The sequence below is a fragment of the Mus caroli genome, chromosome 15 (genome assembly GCF_900094665.2).
Source record: "Mus caroli chromosome 15, CAROLI_EIJ_v1.1, whole genome shotgun sequence".
Classification (NCBI taxonomy): domain Eukaryota; kingdom Metazoa; phylum Chordata; class Mammalia; order Rodentia; family Muridae; genus Mus; species Mus caroli.
The window spans coordinates 31,406,441-31,425,728 of NC_034584.1; the positions used below are offsets into that span (position 1 = coordinate 31,406,441).

Genomic DNA, 19,288 nt, shown 5'->3' on the forward strand with positions numbered 1-19,288 from the left:
CTATCAGGGTTAGATGGATCCTGACTTTCTGTGTTCCTGCTGTCTGAGATGGCCCCTGTGCTGTGTTATCAGGGTTAGATGGACCCTCACTAGTCTTAAGTTGGTGTGATAGTTAATAAGCTTCCATTGACTCTGATGGTGACGCCAGCATACTGACCTGGGTGACACAGATATCTCTGCAGCAATCCTACGACAGCCTAAAACTCAAACTCACAGGCATTGATTTATAGATATTAGAGGACTCGTAGATTCCACATTTCAAAAAAGGCACAAATTTTCACTAGCAAACTCTGTATTCATCAGATTTTATATTTATTTCATAGTTAGCTAACTCAGAAAAGAACATTAGTTATTTTTGCATACTTATCTTCCCCTCTCTATTTTGCTCTTAATTCCATACCTAATCACATTAGTATGGTACACCTGAAGCTGTTTAAAGAAAACTATTGTGGAAAAAAGAAATACACAATTGTAAAGCTAAGAGATTTGCTATCAGTGCAGGACTATTGGTTTCCAAAAGAAAAATATTCAAATTGGCAAGATGATTATTGGACAGAATTCAATTTTATTTATTTTTATTATGTGTATGTGTGGGTGCCAGAGGAGGCCAGAAGAGGGCGCTGGGTCCTCTGGAGCTGAAGTTACAGCTGGTTGTAAGTACCACGTGGGTTAAGGGAATTTAGTCCTCTGTAAATGCAGCAAGTGCACTTAACCACTGAGCCATTTCTCCAGCCCAGAGTCCAGTCTTCTAATAGTGGAACAGAACCATACAATGAGGGATGCAGGCCAGGGCAGCCCGGGACTTTGTGGTCATCGTTTTAGTAGACTAAGGAGTGAGTGAAGGTGGGGATTGGAATCTTAGCTCCTTTTGCTCTCTGGACAGGTCAAAGAAGCCATACTTTCCCAAGCTGGTGAATCTACTTTGGTGCCAAACATATTCCTATAATTTAGAACAAGCTTTTTATCCCTGCAATACCAGAACATACAAAGGGCTTCATGGAGCCAGGTACATCTATCTTAGAGGGAAAATAGAACAAACCTCCCATTGGTTGATGTGAACCTGCCCACCTGCCACTTAAGTCAACTCTATAGCTTTGGTTCCTACACCATGTTAGCCCCGAGAGTTATGGAGTGCTGAAGTTAGACTGACACAGGAGACCTCAATGTCAAAGAAAGAGAGAAGTCGATAAATGCCTGGATGGTGGGAAGCCCATCTCTCACACCCACACGCTGGCACTGTCTTAAGACAGCCGTAAAGATGAGACTCCTTCAGAGACCTTCTTCTGTCAGGGTATCCCAAACATAGTCACCTTCGGATCTCTTCATCTTGCCTTTTCTCAGAAAATTAAAATAGTCTTTCTGCTGGAAAATAAATAGGTAGAAATGTAAACTAGAGGGAGAAATTTCCACAGTAACAACAAGAAAATGCTCAAGGAGTTTGAAATACTATCAAAAGAGAAGGAAAAGGTTCTATCTGTTTAAGCAAGGATGACTTTAAAAGGCACTTTTATCCTGCACTGGGGGAGACTGAGGACAGCGCCTCCTGCTGGCTTGCTCAGGAAGCTCTCTAGGCTCTGGGGTGCCATCCAGGCTGCATTAACTAACTCCTGCTTGCCTTGTTCCTCGCTATCCTTTCACAGTCCTGTGAATTTCAGTTCTTCACTTCATTTTCTTGTGCACAGAAACACAAACTTTTTAAAGTATCGTGTAAAGCATCTTAAGACTGTATCTGCCTTCAGGACTTAATGAGCTCTCAAAGCATTGTTTTACAAGTCAGCATCTCTCACAAGTCCCTGGGATCCCTGGAGGGTCTGACTCCCCAATGCTGGGATCCTGTGTGCACGCTCCCACTCCCAGCCTTTACACAGACCTTAGATTTGCACAGCGAGTGCTTATGGACTAAGCTAACCCCTCAGCTCCAGCTGAACCAGACTCAGCGGTGAGCCAGCCGTCACTGGCTTTCAGAATTCTACAGAAGGTTGATGCTGATGTGCAGCCAAGGCTGAGATCCTAGAGGCTGGCTATCAACATGCTGTGAAATGCATGAACTTAAAGGCCGGGCTGATAATCACCTACCGTTTGCAGATAAAGAAACTAAAGGCTTGCGCTGAGTCTTGCTAGGGCATTTGTGATAAAGCTGGCTTTCAAGGCTTTCACCCCAATTCTGCTACACCTGGCCTTATGGTAAATACCAAGAATCAGCCTTGTCGGCCACACCCAAGGATTACCTGGCACATACTTAGGGTTTGGGTCTGTCTGAACAGAGCAGATGTGACAGGTTAGCTATTATGAAAGAGAAAGTTTGTGTATAAAGATTTAATTATTTATTGTTAGTGTATGTGTGCGTGCAGGCCGCCAGATGCACATGTGAAAGTCGGGGGACAATTTGGGGGAGTCAGTTCTCTGCTTCCACCTCGTTTCTCCCTCTTTGTGTGCTCCGGGCAGGGTGGCCTCAGGTTTCCGGGCAGTTCTCCAGTCTCTGCCTCCTATCTCACGGTGAATGCTGGGGCCACTACAGCAGCTTTTCCCTGGGATCACTGACTTAAGCCATCTTTCTGCCTCCTATAGCTGGCCTAGTTGTTTATTGTTGTTATTCTTGTTACCGTTGTTATTACTAATAATTTCTCTATGTGTGCACACAAGTGGAAGTCAAAGGACATCTTTCACCCATCAGTTTTCTTCTTCAACTGTGGGACCCAGGGATTGAACCCAGGGTGTGAGGCTGGAGCAGCAGGCACTCTTATCTGGGACCACGTCACCACCAGCACCGTGCTGTTTCCTGAGCTCATTTATTAAAGAAAAGTGTCTTCTCTATTTAACCTATTTTAAGGGTCTCTTTCTGTATAGGCACATGTATACATCTACCAGACCCTGCACCAGGTGCGGGCTCAATAGCAATCCCATTACAATGCTACTTATAGGGTGCCTTTGTCTCATTCGCCTGTGCTGGAATTTAGACATAGAAAGAAGGGTTGGCAGGGTAATTAAGAGAACGGTTCTGGGGGCAGAGACTGTGTTTTCTTCCACTGTCGATTACTGTTCAACTTTTGTTTGGGCACTTGATCTCTCTGTGTGAAGTTTTCTCAGTGGATTTGCAACTTGCAAGAGGATGAGAGTATTAACTTACAGAAAAGTGCACATGAGGCTTGGCTGATTTTTAATAGTGTTCCCTACCAAGAGTCTTTCCTGCACCACAGAACTAATGTGCAAGAGAACTTACAAATGTAAAAGTGGCTTCACGTTGCAGAAAACTCATGAGACTAAAATACAGTGATAAATCAAAATCTTTTAAATAGAAAGAGGATTTTCCATGAGTGCTCAAGATGAAGACAATCACAGAGGAATTTTGTGTCCCTTGTCCTGAGCCCAGCTGAAGCAGCAGTAGAAACAGGCAGTCTGGGCCTGTCCCTCTCTCACCCCATCCACATAAGGACTGCTAAGAAGCAGGCAACTATCTAACTTAGGCTTGGATGCCAGTGACTTTGCTTAAAGTAGAGTGGGGGGAATGTTATATAATAATATTTAATTATATTTAATATAATAATTATAGCATATCAATGATGTCACTTTACTCACAGACCTGGCTGGGTTTGCCTGGGTGCTTTTTACTTCTGCCTTGTTCTGGAACCTCGATCTGCTAAATAGGTTAGCAAAATGTCAGCACAGCTCAGAGAAGCAAGCACATGAATAATCATTAATTGGCATGTCTCCCTCTCCACAGTCATATTCCTAATGACACTGCAGCCACCAGTCATGGAGTATCCTGACACCGCCACACCTGCCTGGCATCTTCACTCCTGCCTGGCATCTCCACACCTGTCTCACATCTGCACACCTGCCTCACATCTGCACACCTGTCTCACATCTGCACACCTGCCTCACATCTGCACACCTGNCTCACATCTGCACACCTGCCTCACATCTGCACACCTGTCTCACATCTGCACACCTGCCTCACATCTGCATATATGTCTGCTTTACATCTGCTTGCCTGCTGTTCCTGTGGCAGAATTGAAGTCACCAAAGTGACAGGAAACTTCTATTTAACACTGGTGGCTGTCTGTGGATCCTATAATTGAACACAGCCTTTAAAAGGATTTCAAAGGAAACAAAATGTCCTTCTAGGTCCTGAAATCATCTATGCAGCTCTGATGAATTCACTGAAACAAAACCAGGTAGGGCTTCGGGCAGTCAAAAGGCAAAATTAATCAAACCAGAACCAGAGTAAAGGTTTGGGCTGGGCCTTGAGTGAATAAGGTGCAGCAGTTAGGGACCCAGAGGAGGGAAGTGATAACCTGGGCTGAGGGCAGGGTTTAAAGTAATAATAATAATAATAGATAGATAGATAGCCATAGTATCGCATTGTTGTTTGTAAATATCACTCAGGATCCTGGGCAAGGCATATACTCAACAAAGGGCTTAAATCCTGAACTGTTGTGAAATGTCCTTATGTTGTTTGAATTCTGATGTTAATTCTTCTTTCTCAAGAGGGATTGCCCCTGACAAGCAGTTGACCCCCATACTCAGGTGATCTCATATGACCCTTCTCACCATTTTAACTGGTCAATAAAGGCTAAAATCTGTGATTGGGCAGTGAAGGGGAATGGTGGGGCAGGAGGTCTTTGAGATGGCAGGTAGGGGAGAGAGAGGACGGAGATGGGGGAAGTGGAAAAGAGGAGAGGGAAGCCAAGATGGAGCAGAACCACGTGGCCAGGAGAAACTGCAAGTAGCAAGGGTCTCATAGCTGAGGAATAAGTCAGCACAGTGATAGATCTGCCCAATCTAGAAACAAACTTATAAATATAATAACTAGATTGTGTATTTTTATACAGCCTTATTGGGGTTAGAAATCTACACTATTTGGCGCCCAATGTGGGTCTTAGAACTGAACTAACCTAAGATAAAAGCTCCCCCACCTCCAATATAAGCTCTAAATCTGCATCAGGGTAGAAATTAAACATCAAATAGGGCTAAGGGGTCTTCAGATAACTAACTGAGAGGCTCCTACCCCAAGCCCAAAGCAAACTGCTACAACCAGAGGTAGCAATCCAGCCCAGAGCTGGGACTTAGACAGTGCTACAACATGGTTAGGAATCTTTGAGCCTAAAGAAGGACTAAGGACCCTGGGATGTGACTGCCTGTGAAGACACAGCTGTGAGCCTTCAAAAGCCTTATCATAGGCACAGCGGGCTGACCCAGGCATCTGCACCTGAGCAAGCCTTTCCGTGCTCACTTTCCCATATGCCCCACATCTAAAGAGGACACAAGACAGCCAGACCTGCTCTACCAACATCTAGCACTACAGATTGTCTGAGATCAGCGGAAATGCTGCTGGCCACAACCCAAATAAAGACAGGACAGCCTAGAAGCAAACTGCAGTGTCCCAAGCTGAACAATAGAAAGAGAGACAAAGGTACAAGAAGCTCCAGATCAAGTAATAAGAAGTATAAATTGATTATATACGGATATAGCTATATATCTATCTATATATTAGATACTTAAAGATGAAAACCACAATAAATACCTCTTTATGGTTTTATGGGAAGATATTTTGGATGGTTCAACAGGGATGAATTTAAAGGAAATTGACGCCTTCCCAGTTATTATTACAATGTTAAGTATCTTGGTACTATTTTTTTTTTAAGTCAGGGCCCTAGATAAAAAGTGATGAGCCTTAGAAAAGGGATTAGAGGAAACACTGGAACTAAAGGAACAGGAATTTATAGGTCATGATAAGTGACAGAGAGAGATAAATGAAGATTAGAAACAAGAGCTGGAAAAGATGCTTTAACAAAAGGTGAAGAATTTCATAGATCAGACTGAACAGCAAGGAGATAGTGATAAAATTTGGAAGCAGAGCCTAGAGGATGATTTACTAAGGCTAGTAAATGAACATAAGGCAGATACGACAATATCAAAATTACAGCATAAAGAAAAATTAAAATCATGGAAGCAGGGCTTATAACAAACGATATAGGAATTTATATGAACAACAGAATGAGAAATCTAAGACTTAGCAACATGTCCTAGAGGAAACACTAGAACTAAAGGTAGAGGAATTTAAAAGGAGAACCTTTTAAAATTAATCAATCAAAATAAAATAAACAGCAGAACGTCAGAATTACAATATTAAAAACAAATTAAAATATGGAAGCAGAACCTTAAACAGAGAATACAGAAACTTATGGAACAGGGAGAGCAACAAAAGGAGCTATGAAGCATGGGCACAGACTTAAGGGAGGAACTTAAAATATTAATTAGGGAAAATATTCAGGTAGAAACAGAAGGTAAAATTAGAGAAAGCCAACCAAAGGTTGTTAGAAAACAAACTTTAGTTTATCCAGTTCATATACAGCAAAGGCCCCCAGAGATAGATTACATAGTGCTTCATTAACCTTAAATTTTTAAGGTGCTAATGAACAAAAAACTACGTCCGATGATTGTAGAAAAAACTGCTGAACTAAACCAGCCTGTTTATTTTAAGGATGGAAAACAGGAAATGTGCTATGCTGGGGAAGGGGTTATGCCTATATTTCCACTGGAAAAGAAAAGCTATGGGTTCCTTCTAAGTTGATAAAAATCAGGCATGACAAATGGAGACCCACTGAAGACCTTAGCTATGGACAAGAAGATTGACAAGATTACAAGATAGGTGATATACATGTCTCTATTCACAGGGACAGCTCTGGGACCAGATGGCACTTAAATGTCTATACACAGCCAACAACTCTTATTTGGCACAAAATTCTCATGACTTATTATTACATACCATCCTTTAAGACAGCATAAATGGAAAATTATATTGTAGTTTGATTATGTGACCAAACTAACCTTTAAAGAAAGGCAGTTATCTTTTTGTTGATCTTCCTTAACTGATCTGTGCACCTTGCACATTCCATATGAATGTCTTTACAGAACTATGTGTTGCTTATATGTTGCAGAATGGAAGAGGAGGAAGACAGCCCTGACAAGATTCACACTCTGGGATGCTGAGATTCTGGGACCTTCCATTCCAGCTCCTTGCTTGACTCTACCTCAACCACATCAAAGCTGTTTCCTCTAAAGACTTGCTTCCAGAACAGTTCCAGAACATCTTGACCATCCAGCCTTTCAGACAGTTATAGTCAGGAGGACATCAGCTAAGCCATGAACTTTCTCAGCACATAGAGACTGGATGGCAAAAGATGCCAGCTAGCCTTCCTTTAACAAAGTCAATTTTCCTATTTCCCTCTGGGCCCCCAGAAGGGAATTCTTTGCCCCAATTCCGCTAGAAGCAAATAAAAGAAGAGCATCTTCCCAGTTCCTTAAGTTGAGGTGGATGGTTCTGGTTATTTAGGAATTATAGATATGTTGCCATTTAAGGGATACTTTACAATGTTGTAGCTTTGGACAGAGAGGAAACTAGAGAGCTTAGACTCTGGGATTTCTGCCTTTTCTTTCCTCTTCTCTTTCCTTCTTTCTTAGATGAAGGATAGGGGTGGAAAAGAAAGGTGGATATGTAGTATTATAAAATTAAAGAAATAGACAAATAGGAAGAGGTTATTAAATTTACTCTTAAGCAAAATATTGTATAGCCATAATCCTACATTGATAGAAATATGTATATTGGATACAAAATTAAAGTTATAATTTCTTATGTTGGTTTAAGGTTTTCATTGGGATAAAATTTTGTATATTTATACAAAATTTAAAATTACTATTGTTACTCTTAGATAGGCATTATGCCTATGTAACTTATTTAAGAATTCAAAGGATTAGACCCAATCTTTCTAATGGCTGCTATTATAAGCTGTCTAGGATGATTAACTAATGCAAGTTAATAGTCAGATAGTGAAACTCATGATCATATTAGATTCTAATTTAGTTAATTACAAATGTTTTCAAGATTATTCAAATAGTAAATAGCTAAGAATAATTAGTGTTTGATAATTCAGTTACGCTTTATATGTAATCTTCAAAAGCATCAGAGATCCACAGAATATGATATCTAATATTATGTCATTACTAAAGATCAATTGACTATGAGACATGTGTGCTCCTGACAGTGTCCCCATTCCACTTCAAGGACGATACTGTGCATCATTACCTCCAGGTGAAGTAGCTTCAATCAGGGCAAGGTAACCACTGGGCAAGAATTGCCTAATTCATCTACAGACAAAAATACTGTTCCAAAAGGACACACAGATGTGGGACAGTCAACTGCTAAGCTCTGCCAATACAGAGTTAGTAAGTCCTTCGTAGTTTCTGCTTTACTTAGATGGTGCTGGGCCAGAAGACTGAAGACAGATGCTCCAACATTCTAAGAAGTTAGGGGACTGTCCAGACAGTCAGCTGTCTCTACAAATTGTATAGTTTTGGAAGCTACGTGTTTGTGCTTTCTACATATTCAGTTAATATTTAATTCCTTCTCAGATCTCTGGCAGGGTTGAAGACTAGTTATAGTCTCATAATTGAACTTACATTGTTTAGCATTAAAGAAGGTGTTCCAGATTTGAAAGGACAGATTTCAGATGGCAATAAAAATTAAAACCAACATAAATCAGGCACAGAATTGTAAACTCCCTAAGTTAGGATAGATGATAGAGTACTTTATCTAAGTTGACAAATATGATAGACTGGATATTAATTATATATCATAATTTATAACTTACATGAAAGAGCCTTTTTAACTGGACAAAAGGGGGAAGTGTTGTGGGTTGTTCTGATGCTGTTTGAATTCTGATGTTAATTCTGCTTCAAGAGGGGTTGCCCCTGATAGCCAGTCATCACATACACAAGTGATCTCATGTGAAACTTCTCCCTATTTTAACTGGTCAATAAAGGCTAAAGCCTGTGATTGGGCAGTGGAGGGGAAAGATTGGATAGAGGTCTTTGAGAGTGGGGGCAAGTAGAAAGGAGAATGAGGAGAGAAATGGGGGCATTGGGGGTGGGGAAGAGGAGGAGGAAGCCAAGATGGAGCAGAACCACATGACCAGGAGAAACTGCAAACAGCAAAGGGTCTCATAGTTGGGGAATAAGTCAGTATAGTGCTAGATCTGCCCAATCTAGGAACATAACTTATAAATGTAATAACTAGATTGTGTGGTTTTTTTGCAGCCTTATTGGGTTTGGAAATTACTACAACAGTGAACTGTTATTTATAATTTTATTTGTTTGTTTGTTTGGTTGGTTGGTTGTTGTTTTGTGTGTGATTTGGGTTTTTTCATTGTTTTGTGTGTGATCCTGTTTGTTTGTTTTCTGTGTGTGTGTGTGCGTGATGCTATGCATATGGCCATCAGAGGATAGCCCCAAGGAATCAGTTCTCTCTTTCCAACATATGGGTCCTAGGCATGGGACTCAAGGCTTAGCAGCAAGCACCTTTAACCACTGAGCCATCTTGCTAGCCTAAAAATTCCTTAAGCAAGTCAGGGTCTTACTGTTAACTTGGGCTGGTCTTGTACTCTGTGTAGTTCAGGTCATCCTGAACCTCTCCACCGCCCTGCCTGAGATTACTGAACCCTGAGATCGCATCTCTGTACCACCACACTTGGCACTGTAGGGTTTTTCTAGAACTATCTGCATAGCATTTGATGGAGGGGAGGCAAATGAAGGAACTGAGGTGAAGGAGGCTGCGGTGGCTGCAGAAAGGGGGGTGTATGACAACTGTAGTCTTCATCAGGGAGATATGAAGGCACAGAAGGCAGGCAAGGAGAGACTGGAGGCATACATATGCAACCTCTTTTCCCACTTGGTGGCTCATGGGAAGCAGAGTGACAGGGCACCCAGAGGTTATGGGCAGGCACAAAGCAGGGTGAAGAAGGGCCTGGCACCTCTAGTGGATGTAACCAGCTAGTCAGGAGCTGGGGGTGGGCTTCTGGATGTGGCCTCAGGAGAAAGAAAAGAACTATTAAACAAGCAGAGACTGTGTACACCCTGTCAAGGATGTGGAGACATGAGCCCACAAGAGGTGAGAGTTCACACTGAGGATAGAACAGAAAGGTCTCTAATTACACTGCAGTGCCACAGGCCAGCCCTGGACTAAGCCTATCTCTAGGATGAGAGAGAAATGCGCTTCTGTTTTGTTTAGGACATTTGCTGTCCTGGTTGGGTTTGGGTTTGTTTTGGTTTTTTTTTTTTTTTTTTTTTTGTATCTGTCAACGTGGCACAAACCAAGACATATCTGAAAAAGAAATTTTCAGCTGAGGAATGTTTCTATCAGACCAGGTTCAGACCATTGTGGGCAGGGCCACCCACCACAGACAAGTGGTCCCAGGGTGTATAGGAAAGCAAACTGAGGAAGCCATGGGAGCAAGCCAGTATGGTCTCCGCTTTAGTTCCTGCCCCACCAGACTCCTGCCTCAACTTCCTTGCAGGATGGACTGTAAACTGTATGATGATGTTAACCCTTGCCTCCTCAGGCTGTTTTTAGTCGGTGTTTTTATCACAGCAACAGAAACTCAACTAAGATGCTTACTTTGTTTTCTGTTATATGCAGCTAGATTTAATCCTCACCAATACACTTTCTTTTAAAATAAAATATCTTTATAGTTCTGCTCTTGCTCTCCTCCCTCCCAAGTCTTCACGCTGTGCTTATAAATAAAAAGCAGAAAGTGTTAGAGAAACTCACTTAGGTCTGTGTGTGGGAGAAGAGCTTTAAAATGCTCTAATCTGCCTCCACCCTAACACACACACACACACACACACAACCTCTCTGGCTCATGATTAATATTGCCTTAAAATTCTAAATATTTGGGGCTGGAAAGAAGGTTGAAAGCATCTATGGCTCTTGCAGAGGACTTGAGTTCAATTCCCATCACCCATATGGTGGCTTACAAGCACCCGTAACTCCAGTGCCAGGGTGTCCAGTGCTCTTTCCTGACCTCCACAGGCACACATACATGCATACAGGCAGAACACTCAGACACACAAAACAAAACAAATAAATGATTTAATTTTCTAATTATTTTTTGTAGTGTGTGTTTATGTTATTCTTCACTGCAACAGTTTGGCTCAAATTTTAATGATGTCTGTGGTGGTGCATATCTATAACCCTAGCATTTGGGAAGTTGAAACAGGCAAATAGCTGTAAGTACAAGTCTAGCCTGGAGTATATAGCAGGACTCTGCTAAAAAACAAACAAAACAACAACAACAACAAGCCTCATAAACATTTTAAGGCTCACTTTTGTTTTGTTTTGTTTTTGTGTTTGTGTGTTGTCTTTGCACACAAATGCAGATGTGTGTGCCTGCCTGTGGAGGCCCAAGGTTGACACCCAGTCTTCCTTAATACCTCTCCACTTTATATATGGAGGCAGGGTCTCTCTCCGAACTTGGAGCTTGCTGGTTCAGCTAGTCTGGCTAGCCAGCTCGCTCTGAGGATCCATGCCTCCACCTTCTGTGTTGGGGTTACAGGAGGGCTGCCACGACCAACGGGCTTCCATGGGGCCTGATGGCCTGTCTGCCTGAACTCTCTGAGTCACTGTCCTATTTCAAGCTGTTCTTTTGAAATCATTGCACAAACCAACAAGCCATTAATGGATTTATCAAATCAAAATTTGATACCAAATGTCTTTATGCTCTTGTCCCCTCTGAATGGGAAATCCCAGTATTTTGGGGTACTGGGTAGTTTAATCATGGGGCTCATTTGGTTAAAGTTCCCCAGTGTTTTCCTCTTTGCCCCAAATTCTTCAAGATTATCAAAACCTTAGACTCAGGATCCCCTCACTAAATAGAGACCTGTGTGTGTGCCTTAGACAGCAGAGGAGTTCTATAATATGCGTCCTTCCAAGAGTGTATTTGTCTAGAAAACAAGCAAACATTTATACGGCCACTTTAAGTCAAAAGTGACTTTAGTCCACTGTCCTCTGTGCAGAGGCCTGGCACTGAGCTCGAAAGGCTAGACAGAGGTTAGCTGCCACTGGGGCACCTTTTACTGAACGTTTTGTGGGGGAAATTCAGCAATGAATGTGTTTTCTCTTGGAAGGCAGTTTCTCTCCAAGAATCAAAATAAATCATAAGAAAAAATAAAATAAATGAAGAATTTGTAGAAATGAAAATAGTTGAATGTTTTGATGAACAAATCCATGTCTCCTGGCTAAAGTGCTGATTCTGTTGTTCACTGAGATAAATGTTAAGTTTGAAGTGATGTGCTGGGACAGGTGAGGCTCCTTAGCTGTTCACTGCCCAAGTACTTCCTGCATCAAGTGGCCACTGCTTTGTTTCCTCTGTGTCTGAGGGCACGTCTTTCTTTTTATAAAGCCTCCTTTAGTTAATTGCTTTTCTTTCCCCTGTTATAAATATATAATAATCAAAGCCTACGAGAGACTACTGTGTCTAAGAGGGCGGATTGTATTACTCTAGTTTAAAAGATCGATGCTCTCTGGTACAACCTAAACTGTTAAGTCACTAGGAGGCAGAGAATTTATTCTCCCTGGAAAGATACTTTTAGATCTAGAAGAAAAAGAAATTAAGTCCAAAAGACAATTTGTTTCTTAGAAGAAGAGCCATAAAGATTAATGTTAAAGTAAAGATGCCACCTGCCACATATAAAGAATTGGGTTTAAATAAAAGACATTATGGAAAGTGTTCAAATGTTTTCTGTTTTAATTTTAAAGATCGATGTATGGGCCTGAGATGGCTCAGTGGTTAGAAGTACTTGTTGTCTTGCAGAGGACTGAGCTTCAGTCCCCAGTACCCACGTGGTGGTGCAGAAACTGTAACTCCAATCCTATGTGATGTGATGCCCTCTTTTGGCTCTAGGGAAACCAGGCAGGCACATGACGTATATACAAACATGCAGGCAAACAACTCTCACACATAGAATAACATGAATAAATCTTTTTTAAGGATCAATGTAACCTTCTAAAAAATATTAAATTTACCAATACAAATGTCCATATTCAGTAGACAGGAAGTCTGGGGAAATAATAATGTCTTCCTTCTCTGCTTTTCCCCACAGCCTGTCAATCTAATTAGCCTGTTGGAGACAGGTGTTTGTAAGAGGGGCCAAGACCCAGGCTCTCACACTTACAACTCTGGTAACAAAGTCGGAGTTACCTGCTGCGAGCTGTGGCTGCCTCCCTAGAGGACAAGGCCCGCAAACCCTGGGACTTCAGGGGTGAATTTGGTCTCCATGTGTCAGCACACACAAGAAGATCTCAGAGTTCTTACCATCTCTGGGCTCTGCTCAGTGAGCTTTGTCATCCTCTCTGAGATCATCTTCTTCAGGCAGCTGCTCAGGAAAAAAGCCTAAGAAACCCAGAAATAGAGATCGCTCTTAGGCCAGGATGGTGGTGCTCGCCTTTGATCTCAGCACTTGGGAGGCAGAGACAGGAACATTTCTGTGAGTTTGAGGCGAGCCTGGTCTACACACTGAGTTCCAGACCAGCCAGAGCGTTATAAGACCCAGTCTCAATCAACATACAAGCACATAAATAAACAAACAAACAAACACCAGGACCAGGAGAGATGGTTCAGCAGTTAAGAGCACTGCCTGCTCTTTGGGAGGACTCAGGTTTGAATCTCAACATCCACATGGTGGCACATAACCGCCTGTCCGTTCCAAGGGATCTGCTGCCCTCTTCTGGCCTCCTTGGGTCCTTTGTGCACACTACACAGTCAGATGAAACATTCTTACACATAAAAAATAAAACAAAAATAAAAACAAACAAATCTTCAAAACAACGAAACCTGTCCTCAGCTCAAGAGGTCTTCCTCCTCCTCCTCCTCCTCCTCCCCCCTTCCTCCCCTCCTCTTCCTCCTTCCCTCTCCTCCTCCTCCCTCTGCATAATAGAAGCTAAAACTCACCAGCACATTTTAAAGCATTTTGTCTTTAACTTTCAGAAATTTGCTTCAAGTGCTATTAGCAGGCAAGCATAAGTTTTCTCAATCACAGCAATGTACTGAGAGTATATTTTAAGACAGATGAATAAATGGCCAGAACCTCACTCCTAGCCATTCCCTTGTTGACCCTGTTTCTGTCCCATGTTTCTGTTACTCAATGAGCAGCTTGTGTTTCATACGCAATAAGCAACACACTACTTACACACTACGTCATCACATAAGCAAATCTCCCATTTAATGATACAATAATTATCGAGAGGCCTTTCGTTAGGCAAAACTACTAACTTGTCTATTTGGAAGAAGAAATTAAACCTTTTGATTTGGGGAGTGGGGAGGTTAAGGCAGGGTTTCTCTGCAGACCAGGCCAGCCTTGAACTCAGAGATCTGCCTGCCTTTGCTTCCTAAGCGCATGTGCTATGTGCCTGGCTTACTGAAAATTTTAAAACTCGCTGTTCATGTTCACTTGTTTTCTCCGGGATCTTTAACTGCTGCTGCCACAGCCTCCCCATGGCTTAGTCTTCAGTGTCAGTCACAGTAGGTGAGCTGTACATCTTCCAGAGAAGCAAGGGATCCTTTTGCTGTACCCTGTGTGCCCGATGTAAGGTCCCTAGGACTCACCATACGCTCTCTCCCACACAACCCTTCTCTTTATTGTCCTGGTTTCTTTCTTAATCTTGGTTTGGCTCTGTTAAGGTCCGAGGCACGGAAGCCAAAGGCTGCAGCTGCTAGACTTTATTCCTACCCTGAGTTCAGCGCTCGCCATTTTGCTGGGACAGATGATGGGGGAGAGATAAGAGACAACCAGGCTAGAGTGATGGCCAAGGGTGCTCAGGGTCCCACAGAGACACGAGAATGACTGGGTGACCTGACTAACAGCCTGAATGGTTACAGAACATAAGAAGAAGGAGACTGCTCCCAGGGGAAGGATGAGGGAAGAGAGAAAAGGTGCTTAAATAAGAGTAACATCTGCAGTATGTCTCGGTCTGCTTACCAGAGGCTATCCAGGGAGATCTCTGGTCCCACGCAGGGGAAGGGTTCGAGGAAGGGAGAAGGGGGCAAGCAGAGAGGGGGAAGCGCTTCCACCACCACTGCTCTGGCCTGGTGACCCAGCCGCCTCTGTTGCTCTGAGATGCTGCACTGGCTGAGCAGAGCTGAGCTGAGCCAGCAGGAGGGAGGGGATGGGGGCAGTGGGCTGGCAAGAAGAGTACAGGGGAGCGTATGGTGATAAAATTTTCAGGAGAGCGTTCTCTTCCCAGGCAGTGCTACAGCTCTTGTGACGGATGCTCTCAGAGGATGGAGTCATTCTCACACAACTCTATTCCTTCTGCATAGGATCTTATATACAGTTTGGGGTGGGTGGGTCTGACAGCAGGTGCTTCCTACTGACTAGGCCTGAGATGCCTCATCTACAAGAGAAGGGGCTTGTGGGCACTGCCCCTACGTGACTGATGGCCACGATTCTCTCTATGGAGAGCTGTGGCTACGTGGAGTCGGGAACAAGCAAAGCTCCTACCGTCTCTTCTGGGTCTCTGGGGCTTCAAGCCCTGGCTTGACCTTACCAGGCTTCCTCTCATGGTCCACCACACCATAGGTATGTTCAAGCCTAATTTATAATAACTAGTCCTGCACATAAATGTAACTTCCACATGTAGGTGGTTTGGATATTTAAATGGCGTTCCACAAGAAATGAATTGATTCCATTATTTTCCTATGCTGTTCATGCAAGCATGTAGGCTAGGGTCTCTATCAACCAGATTAGGCTAGCTAGGTACAAATAAAACAAAACACAAAACACCCCTGAGCTTGTGTTTAAGGAGCAGGGAGAGAGCTTGTCCTCCATCCTCCTCTGTATTTGGAATGCAGTCACATTCGTGGCTTCTGTAACAAGAAGCCCTTGGGTATCCGTCAACACCATTCATCCTCCAAAGAAAGCACAATCTCGCTAGAAATCCGTTTTTAAACTGTTTATTGTGCTTCTCTGTGGTGGCTTAACCTCATTTGCGGCTGTTTAGATTAAAAGACTAACAAAATTTAACAGCACAGTATTCTGAGGAGAGAGTGAAGGAAAGGTGGTTTCAAGTCTCTCTGTCTTCCCAAAGACCTGCAAATTGCACAAAACTTCCTATTTTCTTCCTAAGAATGCTTCATGCTGAAGGAAACCTACTTTGTGGCTAGTTTTATGTCAACTTGACACAAGCTAGAGTCATCAGAGAGGAGGGAGCCTCAACTAAGAAAAAGACCAGGCTGTAGGAAAACTGGTAGGACATTTTCTTTGTGATTGATGTGGGAAGGGTCCAACCCACAGTGGGTGGTGTCATTCCCAGGCTGGTGGTCCTGGGTTCTATAAGATAGCAGGCTGAGGAAGCCACATGAAACAAGTCAGTAACTAGCACCCCTCCACTGTACCTCTGCATCAGCCCCTGCCTCCAGGTTCCTGCCCTGCTTGAGTTCCTGTCCTGGCTTCCTTTGATGAGGAACAGTGGTATCAAACTGGAAGGCAAATTAACCCTTTCCTTCCCACGTTACTTTGGTCATGGTGTTTTATCACAGCAACAGTAATCCAGGCTAAGCTGTCTCAGGAGCCGTTCTCTCCCTAGGACTGCAGTTCTTTCTGCTTTTCAGAGGACACTGATGTGAAAACCGCTGGTGGTTGAAAGAGGGCTTTGTTGACCAGAAACCAAAATTCTCTGTGGAACTAAGCAGGACTCACGTCGAATACAACATTAATGTAAAGTTTACCGCAGTATTTTTATTAGAATTTAGAACCTAAAACTATTTATTAATTTTAAGATTTATTATTTTTATTTATGGTATGACCTTTGGCCTGAATGCTAGTGCCCTCAAAGGCCAGAAGAGGGTGTTGAATACTAGAACTGCAGTACTGATAACCAAATGAGCCACTGTGTGGATTCTGGAAATGGAACCCAGGTCCTTTCCAAAAGCATTAAGTATTCTTACCTGCTGAGTCATCACTCCAGCTTCATCATCATCATCATCACCATCATCACCACCATCACCAACACTAACATTACCACCATCACCATCACCATCACCATCATTACCAGCAGCAGCAGCATTTTAGTTTTTCAAGACAGGGTTTCTCTATGTAACTCTAGCTGTCCTGGAACTCACTCTGTAGACCAGGTTGGCCTTGAACTCAGAGATCCATCTGCCTCTGCCTCCTGAGTGCCCCTTTATTATTTTTTAATTAAAAATTTTTTTCACCTGGAGTTTTGACTCCAACTTGAAATAGCTAAGATGGGGGTCTGTTGTGATTGTTTCTTTTCCTTTTGGGGGTTTCTCTTCAGTTTAGTTAGACACTTGTGATCTGGATGTTCTCTGCTAAGAGATTCTGGTTTTGTTTGGGGTCTAAGTGTCTGGCTCTAACCTGGTCATGAATTCTGTTCTTCCCTGGCTAGCTGCTTGATTCCTAGACTCCTCTGAGCTGTGAGTGAGACAAAGGCAAAGCCTCCTGGGAGGAGTTTACTTATCAGCTAAGAGGCAAACGCTTATCTTCTCGAGTCAAGCCAAAGGAGTATTGGAGATGTCAGGTGCGCACTCAGCCCTCTTACTAAGCTAACAGACGCTCTGTGGTCTAAGCCTGGAGTCAGAGAAAACGTCCCACCCCACGGACGTTTGCTTTCCTGGATTTCTCTTTGGGTCAGGCTGGCTTCAGGCAGAAGTAGGTGATAACTGGGAGAAAGTAGATCATTGGAGGCGTGACCTTCAAGGGAACATTAGGACCCCACCCCTTCCCTCTGTCTACTTTCACACTGGGACAGTTTGATCCACTACGTGTTTCCACCATGATGTTTTGCCTTGCCACAGGTCATGGGACCAAGCCAACGCATTGTCTGAAGTCTGAAGCCATTGGACTTGAGAGTTACAATAAACCTCCTTTGAAATGATTTTCTCTTCTCTCAGAGTTGGCTAAACTAACTAAATTCTCTAAATTATGACCATGGTGACCAGGAAAATAAAGCAAATATAAGAGCAAAGAGCAAAGTATTTCAGTTCCATGCCAGTGAAGGGCATACACACACACACACACACACACACACACACACACGCGCGCGCGTGTGAGGTGAAGTACTGTGTTCTGTTCCCATCAGCCCGCAAGCCATGCTCTATCCTGAGAACTCACCTGTTTGGTGTAAATAACAAACCACTGCTGGCAACTATCTTCACTATACTGAAATCTCAGCTCTAGGTTCTGGTTAAGAGTTCGCTGGGGCCCATCGGTATCCAGCAGAGTTCCCTACAGAAGAAAAGACACCATGAACATGCCTTCGAATATAGTGCTTGTGATATCAACACAGCAACAATTCCCCAAAGGCTGTCGGTCTCCCAGGAGCCGTGGCAGTAACCCAGCACAGCACAGCACAGCACAGAAAATGCTATTAAGGGGGCAGGTACAGGTCTGGGAGGGTAGGAGCACAGAGGAAGGCTTCCTGGAAGGAGGGGCATGAGCAGGAAGAGAGGCCATCCAGGGGGCTTTGCTCTTTGTTGGTGGGTTGGAGACACTGTGAGGGAACTAATGTGTCTGTGGCAGCTCCAAGCAAAGAGGCCAGTGAAGAGGAGGCCTAGAGAGTCAGGAGAGAGGAGATCCTAAGGCTGTGGGGTTTGTATACAGCATCTATTCGTTTCTCCTAGTAATGAAGACTCAAGTTCCCTTAGAAAGCCACCCTCTTCCTCCGTAGCTAACCATGTAGAACCCTCAGAGAATTACATCAAAGGAAACACATGGTAACCCTTAGGCCAAGTGACAAACACTCTGTGCCTTCGTTTGACTCCAGAAGTGAGATGCCCTAGTAGAAGGTCCTCACAGAGTTCGTGTTGCCTGGAAACCCAAGCTCCTTGGGTCCTGAATTTAAGCATCTGCTTCCCTTTTCCTTTGGTCATGTAAGTAATCAACACTCATCCTTCCAGAGGCCGCTGGCTTACTAAAATTGGATGTGTAGGCTTCTAGTGCCTGTTAACAAAGAGCCTGACTCCCATGGCTTTATAACCATACTAAGGTCTGCAGACTTCATCCTGAGGACAGTGGGCACCCAATAAGATATTTGGGGAAGCCAGATCATGACGTGGTTTGATTTATATAGGAATATGACTCTCACAGCATCTATGCAAAGAACAAACTAACAGTAGCTGTTTTTAGATGCTCTAACAGATAATACTGCAAAGAAAAGGAATAAATGAGTGGGCCCCACAGTTACCCTGTCCCAGAGAAGTCTCTATACATAGCCCAGGGTGGGAGAACCCAAAAGAAGACAGGACCATGCTGAGGTGAAAGGAAACACAAAGTATGAATGTGAGCTTAGAGTTTGTGGGCAGAACACCCTGAGGGCTATAAAGTGTTTGGCTGAGCTGTGATCTGTGAATATGCAGTGTGAAACTCTGACATTAGTCCTGCATCTCCAAGATGAAGCACCCAGAGAAGGAGGGGGAGAGGGAGGGGGAGGGGGAGG

General features: G+C 43.3%; 1 protein-coding gene across 2 annotated transcripts in view; it reads right to left on the reverse strand.

Annotated features, from left to right (window-relative positions):
• Positions 1-300: 300 nt before the first annotated feature.
• Positions 301-19,288, reverse strand: part of Snx31 (sorting nexin 31) — a 50,929-nt gene continuing 31,941 nt past the window's right edge. Inside the window, exons 11-14 of one of the 2 annotated variants that reach the window (XM_021184160.1) lie at positions 17,965-18,078; positions 13,149-13,226; positions 3,581-3,637; positions 301-1,359 (exon numbers count right to left, since the gene is read on the reverse strand). In XM_021184160.1, the coding sequence (XP_021039819.1) occupies positions 1,270-1,359; positions 3,581-3,637; positions 13,149-13,226; positions 17,965-18,078 (339 nt within the window). In that variant the 3' untranslated portion in view covers positions 301-1,269. Of the gene's footprint in view, positions 1,363-3,580; positions 3,638-13,148; positions 13,227-17,964; positions 18,079-19,288 lie in introns of both variants that reach the window. The other variant, XM_021184159.1, reaches the window with a different exon arrangement.